The following is a 17,970-nucleotide window of genomic DNA, read 5'->3' on the forward strand; positions in this document are numbered from 1 at the left end:
GCCACTCACCGATGGTGGTGATGACGCGGCCACTCACCGATGGTGGTGATGACGCGGCCACTCACCGATGGTGGTGATGACGCGGCCACTCACCGATGGTGGTGATGACGTGGCCACTCACCGATGGTGGTGATGACGCGGCCACTCACCGATGGTGGTGATGACGGTCACGCAGTAGAAGAGTGAGTTGATGAAGGGAGTGGCGACATCATCCTGCCGTTCACATCATTACATTAATTATTACAATATAATTTATTTATAATCATTATTTTATTATTATAAACACAATATGATTTATTTATAATCATTATATAATTACAATATAATTTATTTACAATCATTATTTCATTATTTTCATTATTACAATATAATTGATTTATAATCATTATTTTATTATTATCATTACAATATAATTTATTTATAATGATTATTTTATTATTATCATCACAATATGATTTATTTAGAATTATTATATCATTATTATCCTTACAATATAATTTATTTATAATCATTATATCATTATTATCATTACAATATAATTTATTTTCGAAAACTTGGAGTCTGTTCTTGAACTTAACCTTGTTTTATGAATTAACTATGAATTATTTAAGTTTTAATTGCCTGTCATTTGGGAGTATAAATTAAATTTGTATAATATAAAATAATATAAAACATTACAGCACGACGCTTTATTGATGAGAGTGAAATATAATAGATTGTACATATATATATTATATGATGGGGAGGCTCAGTGTGGGGGCAGCTGGGGAGGCTCAGTGTGGGGGCAGCTGGGGAGGCTCAGTGTGGGGCAGCTGGGGAGGCTCAGTGTGGGGCAGCTGGGGAGGCTCAGTGTGTCCTCAGCGCTGGAGTTGTGGGCAGCCGCTGAGGCCTGGCCCCCGTCCACAGCGCCCGCTGGTCGAGGAGCCTCAAGGTCCTTTGGGATTTATTAATTAGTTGATCATCACGAATTTTGATTAGTTCTTTGATATATTTATTACCATGCATTTTGATTATTGCCTTTATCCACTAATTACCATATATTCTGTTATATTTTTATTAAAAAATGCTATTCGCGGCTCAAGACTCACGACCAGGCTCAAGACTGCCTAGCTCTTGAATGGCTCCTGACGCAGCACGCCCAGCTACTTATATACCCGCAACCCGCAACGTAGCGTCGTATTTTTTACCCTAAACAACCCAGAGCTTTACCCATGAAAGATTTTACCCTAAAAACCCAGAGTTTTACCCCCATGAAAAAGAACAAATACTTCGCCCCATAGCAGTTCTCCCCCGAATCCTACCCTAATTAAAATTTGTAATTGCAACTATAATGCTCGTATATTAGGATTGAAGGTTGCCAGATTTTTGTCTACGGATACATTTAATTAACGTCATTAATGCTAATGCTATTCGTGCCTGATAACCTTGTAACAAGCGTTACCGTCAGTAGACAAAGGGTTAACCTTTTTACTACCAATACCATTACCGCCATCACTGACATTCATACCTCATGTATTGGGAACGAAAGGACACGTCAGTACACATGGTTTTAAAAGCGTGGAGGCAATGAAAAAAATTTCATGCTATATAAGTAGAATTAATGAATAAAATGAATATAATTAAATAAATAATAAACATATAATTAAATGCATAAATAATATATAAATAAATATTGAATATGATTAAAGAAATAAAATAATATAGTACGAACAAAGATTTTATAATACTTACGCTATGTGTGTGAGATAATAATATGAAAAAGAGTTGTTGATTAGTTGTATGGAACCCGTATTTAAATGCACGGCTAAACTCACCGCGATCATAGATGATAGATTTCTTCTCCACATTTCAGGATCTTTCTCTGCAAAGCAAGAACACGTTTTAATTCTTAGCAGTTTAAAATCAAAGAACTTGTGAAATGAGACCCATTTATAAATGTTGCACCGGACTTTAGCCGCACAAAATTAGTGGTCGTTTTCAACCATAATCCAGAATTAAGATATCGGTGGCCGCAATCCAGAGAAATAGTATTTCATAATGCAACGGGATTCTTTTTCTTCGTATCCATTTCCAGAACTCAAATTTTATATTTAATATTCTTCAATAAAGCCTTCAAATATTTGTGCATGATTAAATTCTGTACAGTTGGTAACTAGCAATTTAGAGCTCTTATTTCTTGTAGCTTTTGGATGCTGTTTGCAGCAATTCTCTTAATAGCCAATATGTTTTTTCGATATTAAAAAAATTCAGTTTGTTTTCTAATTAAACAAAGAAGAAAAAAAACAGTGTTCCGGCATTGCCAGGGTTTGATAATTGCTGCAATTATGGAAGTCTGATCCCCCCTCCCCAAAAAAAGACTGTCATCCCCATAATCCCGAATCCCGCTAATCCCGTTAATATAAAAATGAAGATTGGCCTGGCATATTCGGCAATGACCCATTCAAAGCCACGTTGTACATAAAAGATAGAACTGTAATGTTTACCAGGTCCGTATAGGATTTAAATACACACCGAATTTTCGTGAATTTTTTGGTGAAATCGGTTTCGGCAAACAAACACCGAACAATTGTAAAAAAAGTGGACATGAAAATATTATTGCACTTGAGGTCAACAAGTAAAATACTTTAATTCGAACATGAATAAGCCAGAGCTTAAATAGCGTGTAAATATTCAGAACAGGATTCCTATAACTGAAAGATGTCCCAAATATTTCCTACTACCAAGTTAGTCGAGATCCAGCATCAAACTGAAACCAAGTACGTAGATTTAAATCGACTACAACTAAGTTGTGTACGACATACACGCACCAAGCGAACGATTTATTACATAAAGGCATTTCTAGAAATTCTAAATTCAACAAGGACTCCCATTTACTCTTTTTCAAAACATGGAAAAATACTATTTTACGTCCCCTAAATTATAATTTATGTTAACCAATTGCAAAATAAATTTTCAATATTTCATCCAATCCCTTCCTCTTTGTCCTCCAATCTTCTCTTATTCGCCCACTGAGTACAAATTTTCAGGCGCAGGCAATATCCCGACAAAATAAGTATCCCATATACGTGCCCCACATGCACCTATACATCAAGGCGCTAGGCGCACAACACAAACTTGGACAAATATACTTAAGATCTCGTGTCCCTCTACCCACCTCCCGAGTCTCCCAACATGTCGACGTAGGTTGCGATTTTTTGGATCTTTTGGGCTCGTTCGTCCGCCATACTTTTGTCCACGGCGGCTATCCCTGCGGCAGCTGTGGCCATCACTCCGACGGCGGCCAATTGTGTGTCTGTGGATGCTAGTCGCGCCCCGGTGGATGTATTCAGTTCAGAGCTCTCATCTACCACGTGCTGCAGGCCTAAGTACCTGAAGAGAAACGCCCCTGCTACCGTGTAGGCCGCTACGCACGTGCACAGTCCCACGTGGCTAAACATGAACGTCAGGAACAGCTTGAGGCTTCGCTCCAGCCCCTCGCAGTTACTCTTACCCATGTCAGAGGAATGTTGGGTTGGTAGAGAGGTGATGAATATGGTAGCCTGGGGCTTATCAACTGGGAGAACCTATATGTATTTATTCAAAATTTAGAGGCCATGTGTTTTATTATTTCACTTGCAACTTTTCCACTAGCCTGTCCATGAACAATTTTCAACTTGAAGGCTCATAATTACCAGTTTTCACTATTAACAGCCCCTGCAGAGACTGCCATTTAAGCCCGGCCGAACGGACACAAAGCGCCTGATTCACGTGATGCCCGAGTCTTGGGCGGCGCCTTTTGCAGGGTCGGGCGCACATCTAAATTTTGCTTGGGCTTACAAGTTAAATGGACCGTTCCCACCACACTCATTAATTCCCTCAACATTTTTTTATTATCGAGCTGCGGCTATGGATTCATTACATTCATTTCAAGTTCTCAAATTCTTGTAATTACATATAAAACCCTCAGTTTGATGCTTAATATTTTCAGAAGCTTATGTACATATAGGATCAACATATAAAATGCTTTTTCACATTAAATGCTGAAACCCCGCACTTAAGGAGGCATCTTTTTTCCTCAGCAGAAGCAGAAGATGGAATTATATCTTCTCAGTTACTTGGCCTGAGTCATAATTTGTAGATACCAAAAAACAAATCTCTGTCACATATACACGGGCCACATTGAATTAATTGTAGTGCAAACTTCATTAGATATGTAAAATTTCATACCATTTCGAGGCTACCTAAAAGTTTTTAAAGTGGATGCATGCATGGAAATTATTATATCGTTTCAACCTACATCATTTCTTTGAAAACACTTGACACAAGAACTATGCGTATGTAATTCGACGAGTCGCAATGTAGTGTTCCTGGATTTTAGGGGGACAGATTAATACGTTTGCAAATCAGTCTGAAGAAAATGTGGATGAGTGGATGAATTTTCCGTTCTGGGCAGTATAGGGTTTAAAGTAAGTTCGTTGAAATAGTTGATTCCTTTGAAAGGGGATTGAGAGGGTTCCTTAATTGAGAGAGTTCCTTGATTGAGAGGGTTCTTCTGAAAGAGGCGGTTACTTTAAAGAGTGCATGGGTTCCTTTGAATGAGAGGGTTTTTGAGAGGGACGGTTCCTTGATGAACTGAATTTCTTCGAAAGTTTTCTTGGAGGAGTGGGTTCCTTTGAATAAAAGAGGGTTAGGGAAAAAAAACTTTTTGAAAGAGAGGAATCCTTGATAGAGTGGCTTCCTTTGAAAGAGAGGTTCTTTGAGAGAGGGAGTTCTTTTGCAAGCGTAGGTTTTAAAAAAGACTTTTCCCAGCTATATTCGATGACCGTTCAAATATCACTTACTGTAGGAATGGCTTAGAGTATGCGGCTCAATAAATACGACTTCACTGAGGCTTGCCGAAAATTTATAACGGTCTCTGTTGTGGAATCTGGAAGTGATGAAAAAAATAATTAGAATGAGAACATAATTATATCCAATTATTTGCGCTGAAAGACTTATTTTGAACAGTGTTTAGCCATAAACAATTAATACGGCGATCACTTAATGAGCTCTACATGGAGCTGATCACTTGGTCGACTTTTAACATCATGAAAGACAACACGATTTTTTTGACACAAGCAATGTTGGTGGTTCGAAGGAAATGGGGAACTCGACGTTCATTTGAATCCATAGTTAAAAAAATTGCCTTAATTAGAAAAGGAGATGCAAATAAATTACTTACACGAAAGAGGAACTGAGACGGGAATTTTTTGAAACTGTAAATTTCATTCCTTCACTTGAGTTCAACACAGAATCAGTTTTATCCTAGTTTGATTTCCAAAACACATGTGAAAATTTAAATTTGAAAATCGTCTTTGATTTTTTATAATTCACTTTCTGTCGTCATTGTTGCTATCCCAGCCAGATGCGAACATGACGCGTTTTCTTCATCCATAAGCCTCAAATCGAGTATTTATTAAACAGATGCGGAAGACAAATAAAGCAGTAAAGAAAAGCATTAATTTTAATTCATATTTCTTCACTAAAAGCGCATGGTTATTACATTTATCAGGAGTTTCTACATCCCGAATAAATATTCCACTAAAAATAAATTCTTATTATATCTTCATAGCAATAAAGCATTTGCTTATAAATACTTTGGACATTTAGAACAATGCGTATACTGGTACAGGTCAATTGTTGGTCTCAAGATAATCAAGGTTAAATTTGAACAGGGAATGTCTCGTGGAACTGACCACGTCTCGTGGAACTGACCACGTCTCGTGGAACTGACCACGTCTCGTGGAACTGACCACGTCTCGTGGAACTGACCACGTCCACGGCTTGTAAGACTTCTAACAGAAGGATCGAGTGGCTCGTATGAGAGGGAGAGAGTCCTTGTATTAGAGGGGTAGAGAGGCTTGAATGAGAAGTAGTGAGTGCATGGCTTGTGAGAGAAGGAAAGTGGCTTGCAAGAAAGGGAAAGAGTGGTTTGTGTGAGGGAGGTAGTGCTTTGTATAAGAGGGAGAGTGGCTTGTAAGAGAGGGAGAGAGTGGGTTGTGTGAGAGAGAGAGAGAGTGCATGCCTTGTACGAGAGGAAGAATGGCTTGTATGAAAAGGAAAGAGTGACTTCTAGGAGAGGGAGAGAGTGGTTCGAAAGACAGGGAGAGAGTGGCTTGTGAGAGGACGAGAGAGTGGCTCGTAATAAGGGGGAGAGTTTCTTGTAAGAGAGAGTGAGGGAGAAAGTGGTTTGTAAATGTGAGAGAGTGGCCTGCATGAGAGGAAGAGAGTGGCTCGTAAGAGGGAGAGAGTGACTTGTAAGAGTGGGAAAGAGGGAGAGACGAGTTTGCATTCATTTAATGACATTTTTTAACAATCTCGTCTGTCAAGACAGCCTACGCGGACACTGCGCTGACGTTCAACACTCGCACGAGTCGTGGCTTGTTTACATTATTGTGTCCTGACATGTTTACATTATTGTGTCCTGGCATGTTTACATTATTGTGTCCTGACATGTTTACATTATTGTGTCCTGGCATATTTGTATTATTGTGTCTTTACATGTTTGTATTATTGGGTTGCGGTAGCATGATGTTTTTTTTATTTCGATCTCTCGATCTATGTCTGTTTGATCCCATATTTTCATGCATGACAAGCTGTCACAACAAATGCACATTATATCAGACATCTGTCATCTGATGATGCCTGCCTGAGTATCAAAGTATTTCTAGCAGCCAGCACGAGATGGCGTTGATCTTTTTTTATAGTCGATCTTTTTTTATAGTCACCGGCCTTCAATAAATACTATATTCTTTTATAAACAAAACTGAACTTAAACTTACCAGCGCGATCTAAATAGCTTTGTAGTTAGTGTGAATAAATCTAAACCTACAAATTGTAGTTCTGACCCTTATTATATGATCTTTATGGAGGATTGGCGAGTTAAGTGCTTTATCTGCTGCCTGGCGGCTCATGTATAAGTGACTGTAGAACCCGAGGGAGAGCGGAGTCAAATGCTGCTATGACAGTTCACACAGAATTATATTAAAATATTCATGCTGATAATGTATAAATGCGTAGTGCACGATAGCGGAACAATAACGTGCCTGCACGCAGTAAGCACGTGACGCACGTATGTGAACACGTGTACGTATGCAGATGTTTCGTACATGTGCGGGTGTGTCGGCCGCCAAATAGCGTGTGAGCGAAGAGGCTAAAATGTGAGCGACGCGATCTTGTGACACGCGATCATCGGGCCGATGCTGCGCTTCATTTCTTCGTACGTTCCTCATGCTATTCTTACCGCAATTGTTGGGAGTTCATGCCAACATTGTTGTTCTTGAATGCCTGAAGAAATTTACTTTAGATTTTTCAATACAATCGGATAGATTATATAAAGAAAATACATCAAATGATATTTATTCAATGCATTGAATTCTGCTACTTATAATGGGTATCAAAATATATAATAGTTTATTTTAGTAAGTAAAAATAGGGGATTTGATTAGGTAATTTTGTCAAGTGATTTATTTATAGTGGAGAAGGAAAATTTGTTATGGTTTATAGATACAAAATAAGAAATTAACAGCAACATGCACATAGATCTACATATAGTGAAACAGCATACAATTAAAAATGAAAAAATTATGCTTGACAGAGTGAAGCTCAATTGTGAATATATTTTTCGTTTATTTATTCATGCATAATTGTTTGTTTATCACTCTAAATGTGCGGACTGCCTACTCAAAATATCGACCTAGACGCAAACCCTGATTACGACATAAAATGAAACGAATGAAGATTAACATTAGAGCTTTACAAGCGTAAAGAAAAATTTTTCAAGATTGAGAAAATTTTCAAGAAATGTTTTATGCTATTTATGCCGTTATGTTATTTAGTCCTCAACCGATTTAAATTTAACCTATAATTCACGACGCGATTGCTGCTCTGACTGAAAATAATCGAAAAATTCACTCATAAAAAATTACGGCTCAAATTGTCCAAATAGTGGCGCAGCTTCTTACCCCCAGCACCAGCTGACAGCGGACGTAGCCCTGATACGCACTTTTACTGGCCAAACTGGGTCAGGATGACCCACACACGCGCCAAAAGTGCATCGCTATTCGGACAATGGACATTTCTGCTGCTCAAGCCATCAATTCCTGTCTGTAATTTTGTACGCTTTTTATTCTCATAATAAATCATTGAGCAGCGCTAGCAGTGCGCTATACTTAGCGTCGCTATACCCCGAGTGTTGCTTTTGTTTAAAATTTTTAGCTCATTAAGAATTACAGCAGCTGGAGAATTACAGCTGCTGGAGAAAAACAGCTGCAGGAGAATTACAGCTGCTGGAGAAAAACAGCTGCATGAGAATTACAGCTGCTAGAGAATTACAGCTGCTGGAGAAAAACAGCTGTTGGAGAAAAACAGCTGTTGGAGAAAAACAGCTGTATGAGAATTACAGCTGCTAGAGAATTACAGCTGCTAGAGAATTACAGCTGCTGGAGAAAAACAGCTGCTGGAGAAAAACAGCTGCTGGAGAAAAACAGCTGTTGGAGAAAAACAGCTGCATGAGAATTACAGCTGCCAGAGAATTACAGCTGCCAGAGAATTACAGGTGCTGGAGAATTACAGCTGATAAAGAAATACATTTGCTGCAGAATGACAGCTGCTAAAGAATTACAGCTGCTAGAGAATTACAGCTGCAAGAGAATTACAGCTGCCAGCGATAAGGATTATTTACTCGTACACCGCAGCTACAAGCGACTGCTGCAAACGTTTAAGAGCCTCTACAATATTTATTGCCATTTAATTGCTTTTATGTTCGCCATATAATCCGACTTGTCTACGAACACCCACTCTCGTTACCTGGTCTTTAGGTAGGAATAGCAATAACAACGGTTTATATAACTAGGTTTTAAAAGTTTTGTTTAATAATAAAACTATTATGAATAGTTTAGGTACGAACAACATTGCCGCGGTTGCCATCAAATGTCGAGGTCTGCAGGCGCCACACAAAAAGCTATTCGGGTCGGCGTCTCATTTTTTTTACACTTTTCACGACCCATTAAGTCTTTCAGATGTTTGTCTTTAAATTGTGTTTTCTTTTATTTTGTAGTAAAATATTTCATCACTATACACTCTATAATTGTTGTGAGTTCATAAATAATGTAGACGTTTGAGTATTTTTAGGCTATGTTTTAAATAAAAACTAGCTAGTTATTATTATAATCATTGTTAATATTATAACTTTCATCAATATTGTATTCATTTTAGTACAATAATTTTATATTTCCATTATTGTTATTGTTAATGCTTTGATTATATTATTATTTTTATTATAGTTATTATTTTTATTGGCATGACAATTTAAAATTCCGGACTCTGAACAACTTATACCATTTATGTTCCGATATTTAAATAACAATGATTTCTATCCCTTACACCAATAGGCTCGATGATTAACAAAGTTCAAAACAGCCGTAACGTTCTGCGCAGTTCTAGGCAGCTCTAGGCAGTTCTAGGCAGTTCTAGGCAGTTCTAGGCAGTTCTAGGCAGTTCTAGGATACGCAGTTCTAGGCAGTTCTACGCAGTTCTACGCAGTTCTAGGCAGTTCTAGGCAGTTCTAGGCAGTTCTTGGCAGTTCTGCGCAGTTCTAGGCAGTTCTAGGCAGTTCTAGGCAGCTCTAGGCAGTTCTAGGCAGTTCTGCGCAGTTCTAGGCAGTTCTGCGCAATTCTAGGCAGTTTTACGCAGTTCTAGGCAGTTTTGAACAGAGTTCTGCGTTCATGGCAGGCCAGAGAACTGATCAATATGCAGAGCGTTCATCGATGGAAAGTATAACCTCGTCAAGATTAAAAATGATAAAAAATGTTTTTTAAAAACCGTTATTGAAAGTAAATTAGTACATTACGGTAAATACACCGTAGGTTGAAATAGCGCAATCGAGTTGTGTCCAGTTACTCCAGTTATATTATGGAGTAATAAAATGTTTTGTAACAATACGAAGCTTTAGGAGAATCAAATATTAGGTCATGCATTAAAATCAATATATACATTCCTATACATTTAAAATGGAGCGATGTTAAAATGGAGCAAGGGGATAAAATTGTAGAAAGGAAAAAACTAAATCTAAATAGCGAAATCTTAATTTAGGACGCAATAAAACAAAACGCTATAAACGAGGGGACAATACTATAGAAAATGTGGAAACAATATTACAGAAAGCTAAAAATATTTCCCTAGAAATCTAGAATGAAATATTCTTGAACACGTGGCAACAATAATGCAGAAAGCAAGGAAATATTATTCTAGAAAACCAAGAAACATTATTCTACAAATCTATGTAGCTATACTCTAGATTCTAGAAAGACCCCCAAAAAAGAGGAATATTACTATAAAAATTTTCAAGAGCAATGCTCTAGAAAGCGTGAGCACAATGACGTAGAAAACGATGGATTATTTTCCTAGAAAATCAAGCAATATTACTCCCCGAATCTATGTAGTAATACTCTAGAAAGCGAGGTATTGTTACCCTAGAAAATAAAGCCATAATACTCTAGAAATCTATGTAGCAATACTCTAGAGAGCAAGAGATTGTTACCCTAGAAATTTCAAGCAATAGTACTCTAGAAACATATGAAACTATATTCTATAAAGCAAGGGACCGTTACCCTAGAAAATCAAGCAATATTAATCTAGAAATCTATGTATCTGTACTCTAGAAAGCGAGGTATTGTTACCCTCGAAAATTAAGCAATAATACTCTAGAAATCTATGTAGCTATACTCTAGAAAGCAAGGGATTGTTACCCTAGAAAATCAAGCAATAATACTCTAGAAATCTATGTATCTGTACTCTAGAAAGCAAGGGATTGTTACACCCTAGAAAATCAAACAATAATACTCTAGAAATCTATGTATCTGTACTCTAGAAAGTGCGGGATTGTTGCCCTAGAAAATCAAGCAATATTACTCTAGAAATCTATGTCTCTGTACTCTAGAAAGCAAGAGATTGTTACCCTAGAAATCAAGCAGTATTACTCCAGAAAGCAAGGGACCGTCAAGAAATCAAGTAATAATGCTCTAGAAAATCAAGCAATAATGCTCTAGAAATATATGAAACTATACTCTAGAAAGCAAGGGACCGTTACCCTAGAAAATCAAGCAATAATGCTCTAGAAATCGATGTCTCTGTACTCTAGAAAGCAAGACAATTATAAATGAGAGGACGCGAGCTTGGCAGCCTCACGGCCTCTCATATTGAGGCAGCGGGAGGCTCGCACCTGCGCTTCATAAAGCCTCCTTTCATTAATTATTATTTTATGTCCTTTATTGTAAAGTGAGTCAAGTGACACACTCAGCTCACGAGGCGTGACCGCCACTGGCAGCGCCAGCTGAGTAACGCAATTATTCAGCTTGAATGAGGTTCATCACTCAGTGAAATAAGTGAGACTTTGTCTAAATTGAGCGGAAATTTTTAGCCCAGCGTAGGTCGTTTTGACCCAGTATGGCCGCCAAAAAGGCGTATTTGTGTTACCTGTAGGAAGTGTGCCTATTTGGACAACGTGACTCATTAATGTCTTTGAGTATATATAATTGAGTCCGAATCTACCGTAACGTAATCTATATCTACCGTAACACGTTGAATATGCCTAACAATTCAATGTTTTACGTTGATTATAGGATAATTTTTGAGAAAATGGAGAAAATTTGATTAATTAAAGATTGATAATAAATAATTAAAGATTTTTTTATTCATTCAGAAAATTCAAACTCTAAATTCTGCGAAAACCGCGTTAATGAATTGCGCAAAATAATTCAAGGCAATTAGCGAAATTCTTAATATGCAAATCGAGCATCGGAACAAAAAATGCTATCGCGCGCGTAAAGATGAATCACGTGACACACTTTGCATGGGTCATGCGTGCTGCGCCTGAGTAATGAGCTGTGACTGGCGACTCATTAGCGACTCGTGTGTCTGGTTGCTAAGTAGGCGTGGCTGTTACTCATCCATTACACTCATCCATCACTTGTATGCGCATAACGGAGCATGTCTAATGAGGCATGTCTAATGAGGCATGTCTAATGAGGTATGTCTAAGGAATGTGTAATGAGGCATGTCTGATGAGGAATGTGTAATGAGGCATGTCTAATGAGGCATGTCTAATAAGGCATGTATAATGAGGCATGTCTAATGAGGCATGTCTAATGAGGCATGTCTAATGAGGCATGTCTTATGAGACATATGTAATGAGGCATGTCCAATGAGGCATTTCTAATGAAGCATATTTAATGAGGCATGAATAATGAAGTATGTCTAGTGAGGCGTGTCTAATGAGGTATGTCTAATGAGGCATGTGTAATGAGGTATATTTAAAGAGGCATGTCTAATAAGGCATGTGCAATGAGGCATGTCTAATGAGGCATGTCAAATGAGGCATGTCTACATTATAACATTCAATGTAATGAGCTGTGACTGGCGACTCATTAGCGACTCGTGTGTCTGGTTGCTAAGTAGGCGTGGCTGTTACTCATCCATTACACTCATCCATCACTTGTACCCCTATAACGGAGCATGTCTAATGAGGCATGTCTGATGAGGCATGTCTAATGAGGCATGTCCAATGAGGCATGTCTAATGAGGCATATGTAATGAAACATGTCTAATGAGACACGTGTATTGAGGCATGTCTAATGAGGCATGTCCAATGAGGCATGTCCAATGAGGCATGTCTAATGAGGCATATGTAATGAGGCATGTCCAATGAGGCATGTCTAATGAGGCATATGTAATGAAACATGTCTAATGAGGCATGTGTAATGAGGCATGTTTAATGAGGCATGTCTAATGAGGCATGTGTAATGAGGCATGTTTAATGAAGCATGTCTAATGAGACATGTCTGAAGAGGCATGTCTAATGAATCATGTCTACATTATAACATGCTTACATTATAACATTCAATGTACACATCAAGCAATCCCAATATTGGCCACTGTAGTTATGTATATATTGGATTTACTATCAGTCAGCCAGATGGTTGAGTGCCTTACGACGTCGTAACTACAATATTTGTCTTCACTAGTCAGTTTGGGTGCAGCAGAAAACTTGCTACTTCCTTAAAACCTTAAGAGTCTTTTGGGTGGCATGCGAGTGTCATATGGGCGTGATATTGGCATCGGATGAGCGTCGTATGGACGTCGTATTGTTGGCGTCATTTGGATGTCGTTTAGTCGTCACACCGGCGTCGTTTCGGCGTCATATGAGCGTCATATGGGCGTCATATGGGCGTCATATGGGCGTCATATGGGCGTGGCATGGGCGTCATATGAGCGTCATTTGGGCGTCATATGGGCGTCGCATGGGCGTCATATGGGTAACGTGTTGGTGTCATATGAACGACCAATGGGAGTCGTATTGGCGTCATATGAGCGTCATACGGGAGTCGTATCCGTGCCAAATGAGCGTCTTATTGCAGTCGTATGAGCTTCACATAGGTGTCGTCAAGACAACATGTCTAATATTATTGCACAAGACATATATCATCATAATATTATTACTTTCTTATTATGTTCATTTGTTGACACTGGTATATAGTTCTCTATATAATTGATAGCACGAGAATTAATATCTTTCTTATTCGCGAAATTCTTTACCTAGTTTCATTATATAATTAGAGCACTAATTATTAGTTACGAGAAGCTGTCACTAGCAGTACACTAGTTGCCAATATGCGCACGCGTCGGCGACTCCAGCCAAGCGGCAAATGTGGCGGCATAAATGGTAAGGTTGACTTGAAATTTGAATGAAATGCATGCGTAGTTATGAAGCTGATTAGCGACTGTCTAAGAGGACGGTAGTGGTAAATAAGTGCGCGTTTGATGGGTAAAAGGGTCCCTGTCTATCTTATGTCACTGATTAATAACAGGCATGCTGTCCCTGTCCATCCACTGTCACTGATTATTAAGAGACAGGCTGTTCTTGTCCATCTACTGTCACTGATTATTAAGAGACAGGCTGTCCTTGTCTCTTATTATTAACTTCTTCTGTTATTAACATTCATACTGTCCCTGTCTATGCGCTGTCATTGATTATTAACAGGCATACAAGAGACAGGCTGTCCCTGCCCATCAACTGTCACTGATTATTAAGAGACAGGCTGTCCCTGTCCATCCACTGTCACTGATTATTGAGAGACAGGCTGTCCCTGCCCATCAACTGTCACTGATTATTAAGAGACAGGCTGTCCCTGCCCATCCACTGTCACTGATTATTAAGAGACAGGCTGTCCCTGTCTATCCACTGTCACTGATTATTAAGAGACAGGCTGTCCCTGTCTATCCACTGTCACTGATTATTAAATGGCATGTTGTCCCTGTCTATACGCTGTCATTGATTATTAACATTCATACTGTCCCTGTCTATACGCTGTCACTGATTATTAACGGGCATGTTGTCCCTGTCTATGCGCTGTCATTGATTATTAACGGGCATGCTGTCCCTGTCTATGCACTGTCACTGACTATTAACAGTCACACTGTCACTACTGTCACTCAAACGTCACCGTGTTTGTCACCTCGACGTCATGTTTGTTGGTCACAGCGGCCGTGTTTGTTGCCACGTCTTCATGATGACTCCTGCCACCGTGACTCACTTGGGCTTCACGAAAAATGAAGTTTTTAAATAACTAAACAACATACTTGATATCTCTTTTAACGGTATCAATGGCGACATGGTGAATTTCTTTTTCGTTTTCGTTGCTTTTCAATTCTTGGTGGACTTGCGAATGAAGCGAAGTTATGACATAAGTAATTAATGCTTTAACACATGTCCCGGAATCACGATTTCCGAACTATCAATACCAGTGAAAAATATCGTTGGATTAATTAAAAGAATTACAAAAAAGTTGTTAGTAACTTTCATTCTCTGGTTTTCAATTATTTTTATCCGTAAATTTATCAAGTTTGTTCATTTTAACTACCCCGATATATTTGCTGTGCCAGGCATACAACACACAAACGATGGTAATTATATATCGTAGCCGCAGATCTTCAACATTGCACGTAGCTTAGGGAATTTTTTAGGAAAATAATGCCGAGGGAAAATTTAATGCCTTAGGGAAAATTTTAGGGAATATAATGCCGATTTTCAGTAAATACGCTATTTATTTTTTAATTTAACTGGACATGAGTAATAATTACATCTAACGTCAATATAACGTCAAGACCAGCGTTAGGATGATGCGTAACCAACCATTGGCTGGATAGCAGTGGTTCCAAATAAATATATTTTATGAGTAATTGAATGATAATTGCGCTAGTTATTAATTATCGGTCGCGCTTCAGTGCCCAAGCAGCTGTAATAATATTAAACTGAATGACATTGCTGTTTAATCGCCGCGTACAATAGGTTGATAATTTATTAAATAATAGAACCGTATACCAGCATTCGATTTTTTCTGAATATTTTCCTTCACTGATCAAAAAGCATGTGTTATATTAACTATCTTGAAAGAAAATGCAGGTTCATAAGCTTTGAATAATTAGTACTACTTTAATTATTCATTAAGTTATTTAAGAAAACTTATAATCCCAGGTGCCCCGGAAAAGTCATGAACAATAAATGATGAATGAAGAAATTGAATGCTATACCATTTCTCTCTGCTTCAATGTTACATCAGGACTTCGATTTGCTTTAGAAAAAATTACTTTTATTGAAAGATTAAAAAATTAGCTTCCCGCACGTTTAACTAATTACTTAGCAACAAACAACTATTGTTTTACCAAAACTTTTAAAATAATATTTAAACTTGATAAATAGAATAAAAGTAAGCACAAGTTTTATTGCGTCGATTGATTAAGTTGAGTCAAGCAAAACACAAAAACATTTGTAACAAGCAAGCCAAATAAAATATTCTTCATATAATAATATAGTCAATTGAGTTATATATGTATAAAAATAGCTAGCAAAATGCCCGCGATACAAGCTAAGCGGCGGTATCGCAGCGCCGATACCGGTATCGCTGCTGCTACATTATTGCGATAGCAAGTATCGCGGTCTTTCTCACAAGCCGGTAGCTCGTGCAGAATAATCTCGGTCGCTTCTTTTTAACAAAATTATATTCACAAAAATATTCAAGTCATGGTATTATCTGCGAATTCAACCCACATGCACATCCCTTAAAATATAAAGAGTGAAAAGTCAACAATTTTAATAGCAAGGCCGCTCTGAAACACAGGGGCGTAGTGGGGAGAAATGAAAATATCGAATGAGAAATGAAAGTGTTCAATGAGAAATGAAAGTGTTGAATGTGAAAAAGAAGTGTTCAATGAGAAACGAAAGTGTTGAATGTGAAAAAGGAGTGTTCAATGGGAAATGGAAGTGTTGAATGAGCAATGGAAGTGTTCAATGATAAATGAAAGTGTTGAATGAGCAATGGAAGTGTTGAATGATAAATGAAAGTGTTGAATGAGAAATGGAAGTGTTGAATGAGTAATGGAAGTGTTGAATGAGAAATGAAAGTGTTGAATGAGGAATGGAAGTGTTGAATGAGAAATGGTAGTGCTGAATGGGAAATGAAAATATTAAATGAGAAATGAAATGCAAATGAATGAGAAATGGAAATGTTGAATGTGAAATGCAAGTGTTGAATGAGAAATGGAAGTGTTGAATGAGAAATGAAAGTGTTGAATGAGAAATGGAAGTGTTGAATGAGAAATGGTAGTGTTGAATGAGGAATGGTAGTGTTGAATGAGGAATGGAAGTGTTGAATGAGAAATGGAAGTGTTGAATGAGGAATGGAAGTGTTGAATGAGAAATGGTAGTGTTGAATGACAAATGGAAGTGTTGAATGAAAAATGAAAATGTTGATTAGAAATACTGTAAAAGTGTTGAATGAGAAATGATAATGTTGGATAAGAAATAAATAGCGCTTCTATCAGCGAACTAAAAACTCACAGTTAGAGAGCCATTGATACTCTATGAACTAATGATACCATTACCCTTTGAATAATATTTCTTGAACAATATGATTGCAAGCTTAAAAAATGTTCTCCAATGACCAATCATTCGAATTACTTGCAGAGCAACCATTAGCAGCAACTCAATCGAAACAGTAAATAATAGAAAAATGGTTGCAGCCTACGGAATAATATCATCCAATGTAACCATTGTATTGAATCTAACAAACGTTGCCACTTAGATGAATGTAAATGAACGTAAAACGCAATATAGGCATTAATTATTCGACACAATATAGGCATTAATTATTCGACTTAATAAAGACATTAATTATTCGACTTAATAAAGGCATTAATTATTCGACTTATTATAGGAATTAATTATTCGACTCATTAAGGCATGTCACACACGTAAAGTTATTTGGACTCTCGCCTGAACTCATTTTAGAACATAGAAAATATTAAAAAAACACAGACTATAAATAAATGTAGAATGAAAATGACAGTAAAATCTCGTCTAGAGTCATTATCATGCGCACGTTAATACCATAAATGCGTTGGTAACCCGCGAGCTCGTGACGACACGACCGATCATGTCTGCGGAGCAACGAACGAACACAACCTTCCATTACCGCGTCTACGCGGGCACTGAGGGGAGACCGTCGTGGCATGGTTCATGGCACAATCTTTAACTAAATAACTAGCCACAATGTAAGAAATTTTCATAGTCATTCGTTGTTTTTTATCAATAAAACTTTAAATAAATACAATAAAAAAGTTTGTTGCATATAGCGCCACTAATTTATTACTTTAATCATGAAAATTTAGATTGAGTAAAGTTCTCCTAGGCAGCGTGTCATCCCAACAATGCTATTCTTACCGAAATCATAAGCAGGTTGTGTGGCGGCGTGTAGAATTTACGCGGTCTTGAGGGTAAATTCAACTCACCAGAAACGCACATACCTTCTTAATTGAATTGGCACCGAATTTACCTTTGGAAAGTAACTTTATAGTTGCATTTGATATTAAAAATTGCAACACATAAATTTTTGCCTG

The 17,970-nt window shown here is 37.7% G+C and overlaps 1 protein-coding gene across 1 annotated transcript in view; it reads right to left on the reverse strand.

Annotated features, from left to right (window-relative positions):
- LOC108664410 overlaps window positions 1-5,400 on the reverse strand; it is an 11,462-nt gene extending 6,062 nt beyond the window's left edge. Inside the window, exons 1-5 of the mRNA XM_018150986.2 lie at window positions 5,201-5,400; window positions 3,155-4,906; window positions 1,815-1,861; window positions 852-934; window positions 122-214 (exon numbers count right to left, since the gene is read on the reverse strand). Of these exons, the coding sequence (XP_018006475.2) occupies window positions 122-214; window positions 852-934; window positions 1,815-1,861; window positions 3,155-3,494 (563 nt within the window). The 5' untranslated portion in view covers window positions 3,495-4,906; window positions 5,201-5,400. The remainder of the gene's footprint in view (window positions 1-121; window positions 215-851; window positions 935-1,814; window positions 1,862-3,154; window positions 4,907-5,200) is intronic.
- Window positions 5,401-17,970: the final 12,570 nt, after the last annotated feature.

Source organism: Hyalella azteca, unplaced genomic scaffold (assembly GCF_000764305.2).
Source record: "Hyalella azteca isolate HAZT.00-mixed unplaced genomic scaffold, Hazt_2.0.2 contig4312, whole genome shotgun sequence".
Taxonomy (NCBI): domain Eukaryota; kingdom Metazoa; phylum Arthropoda; class Malacostraca; order Amphipoda; family Hyalellidae; genus Hyalella; species Hyalella azteca.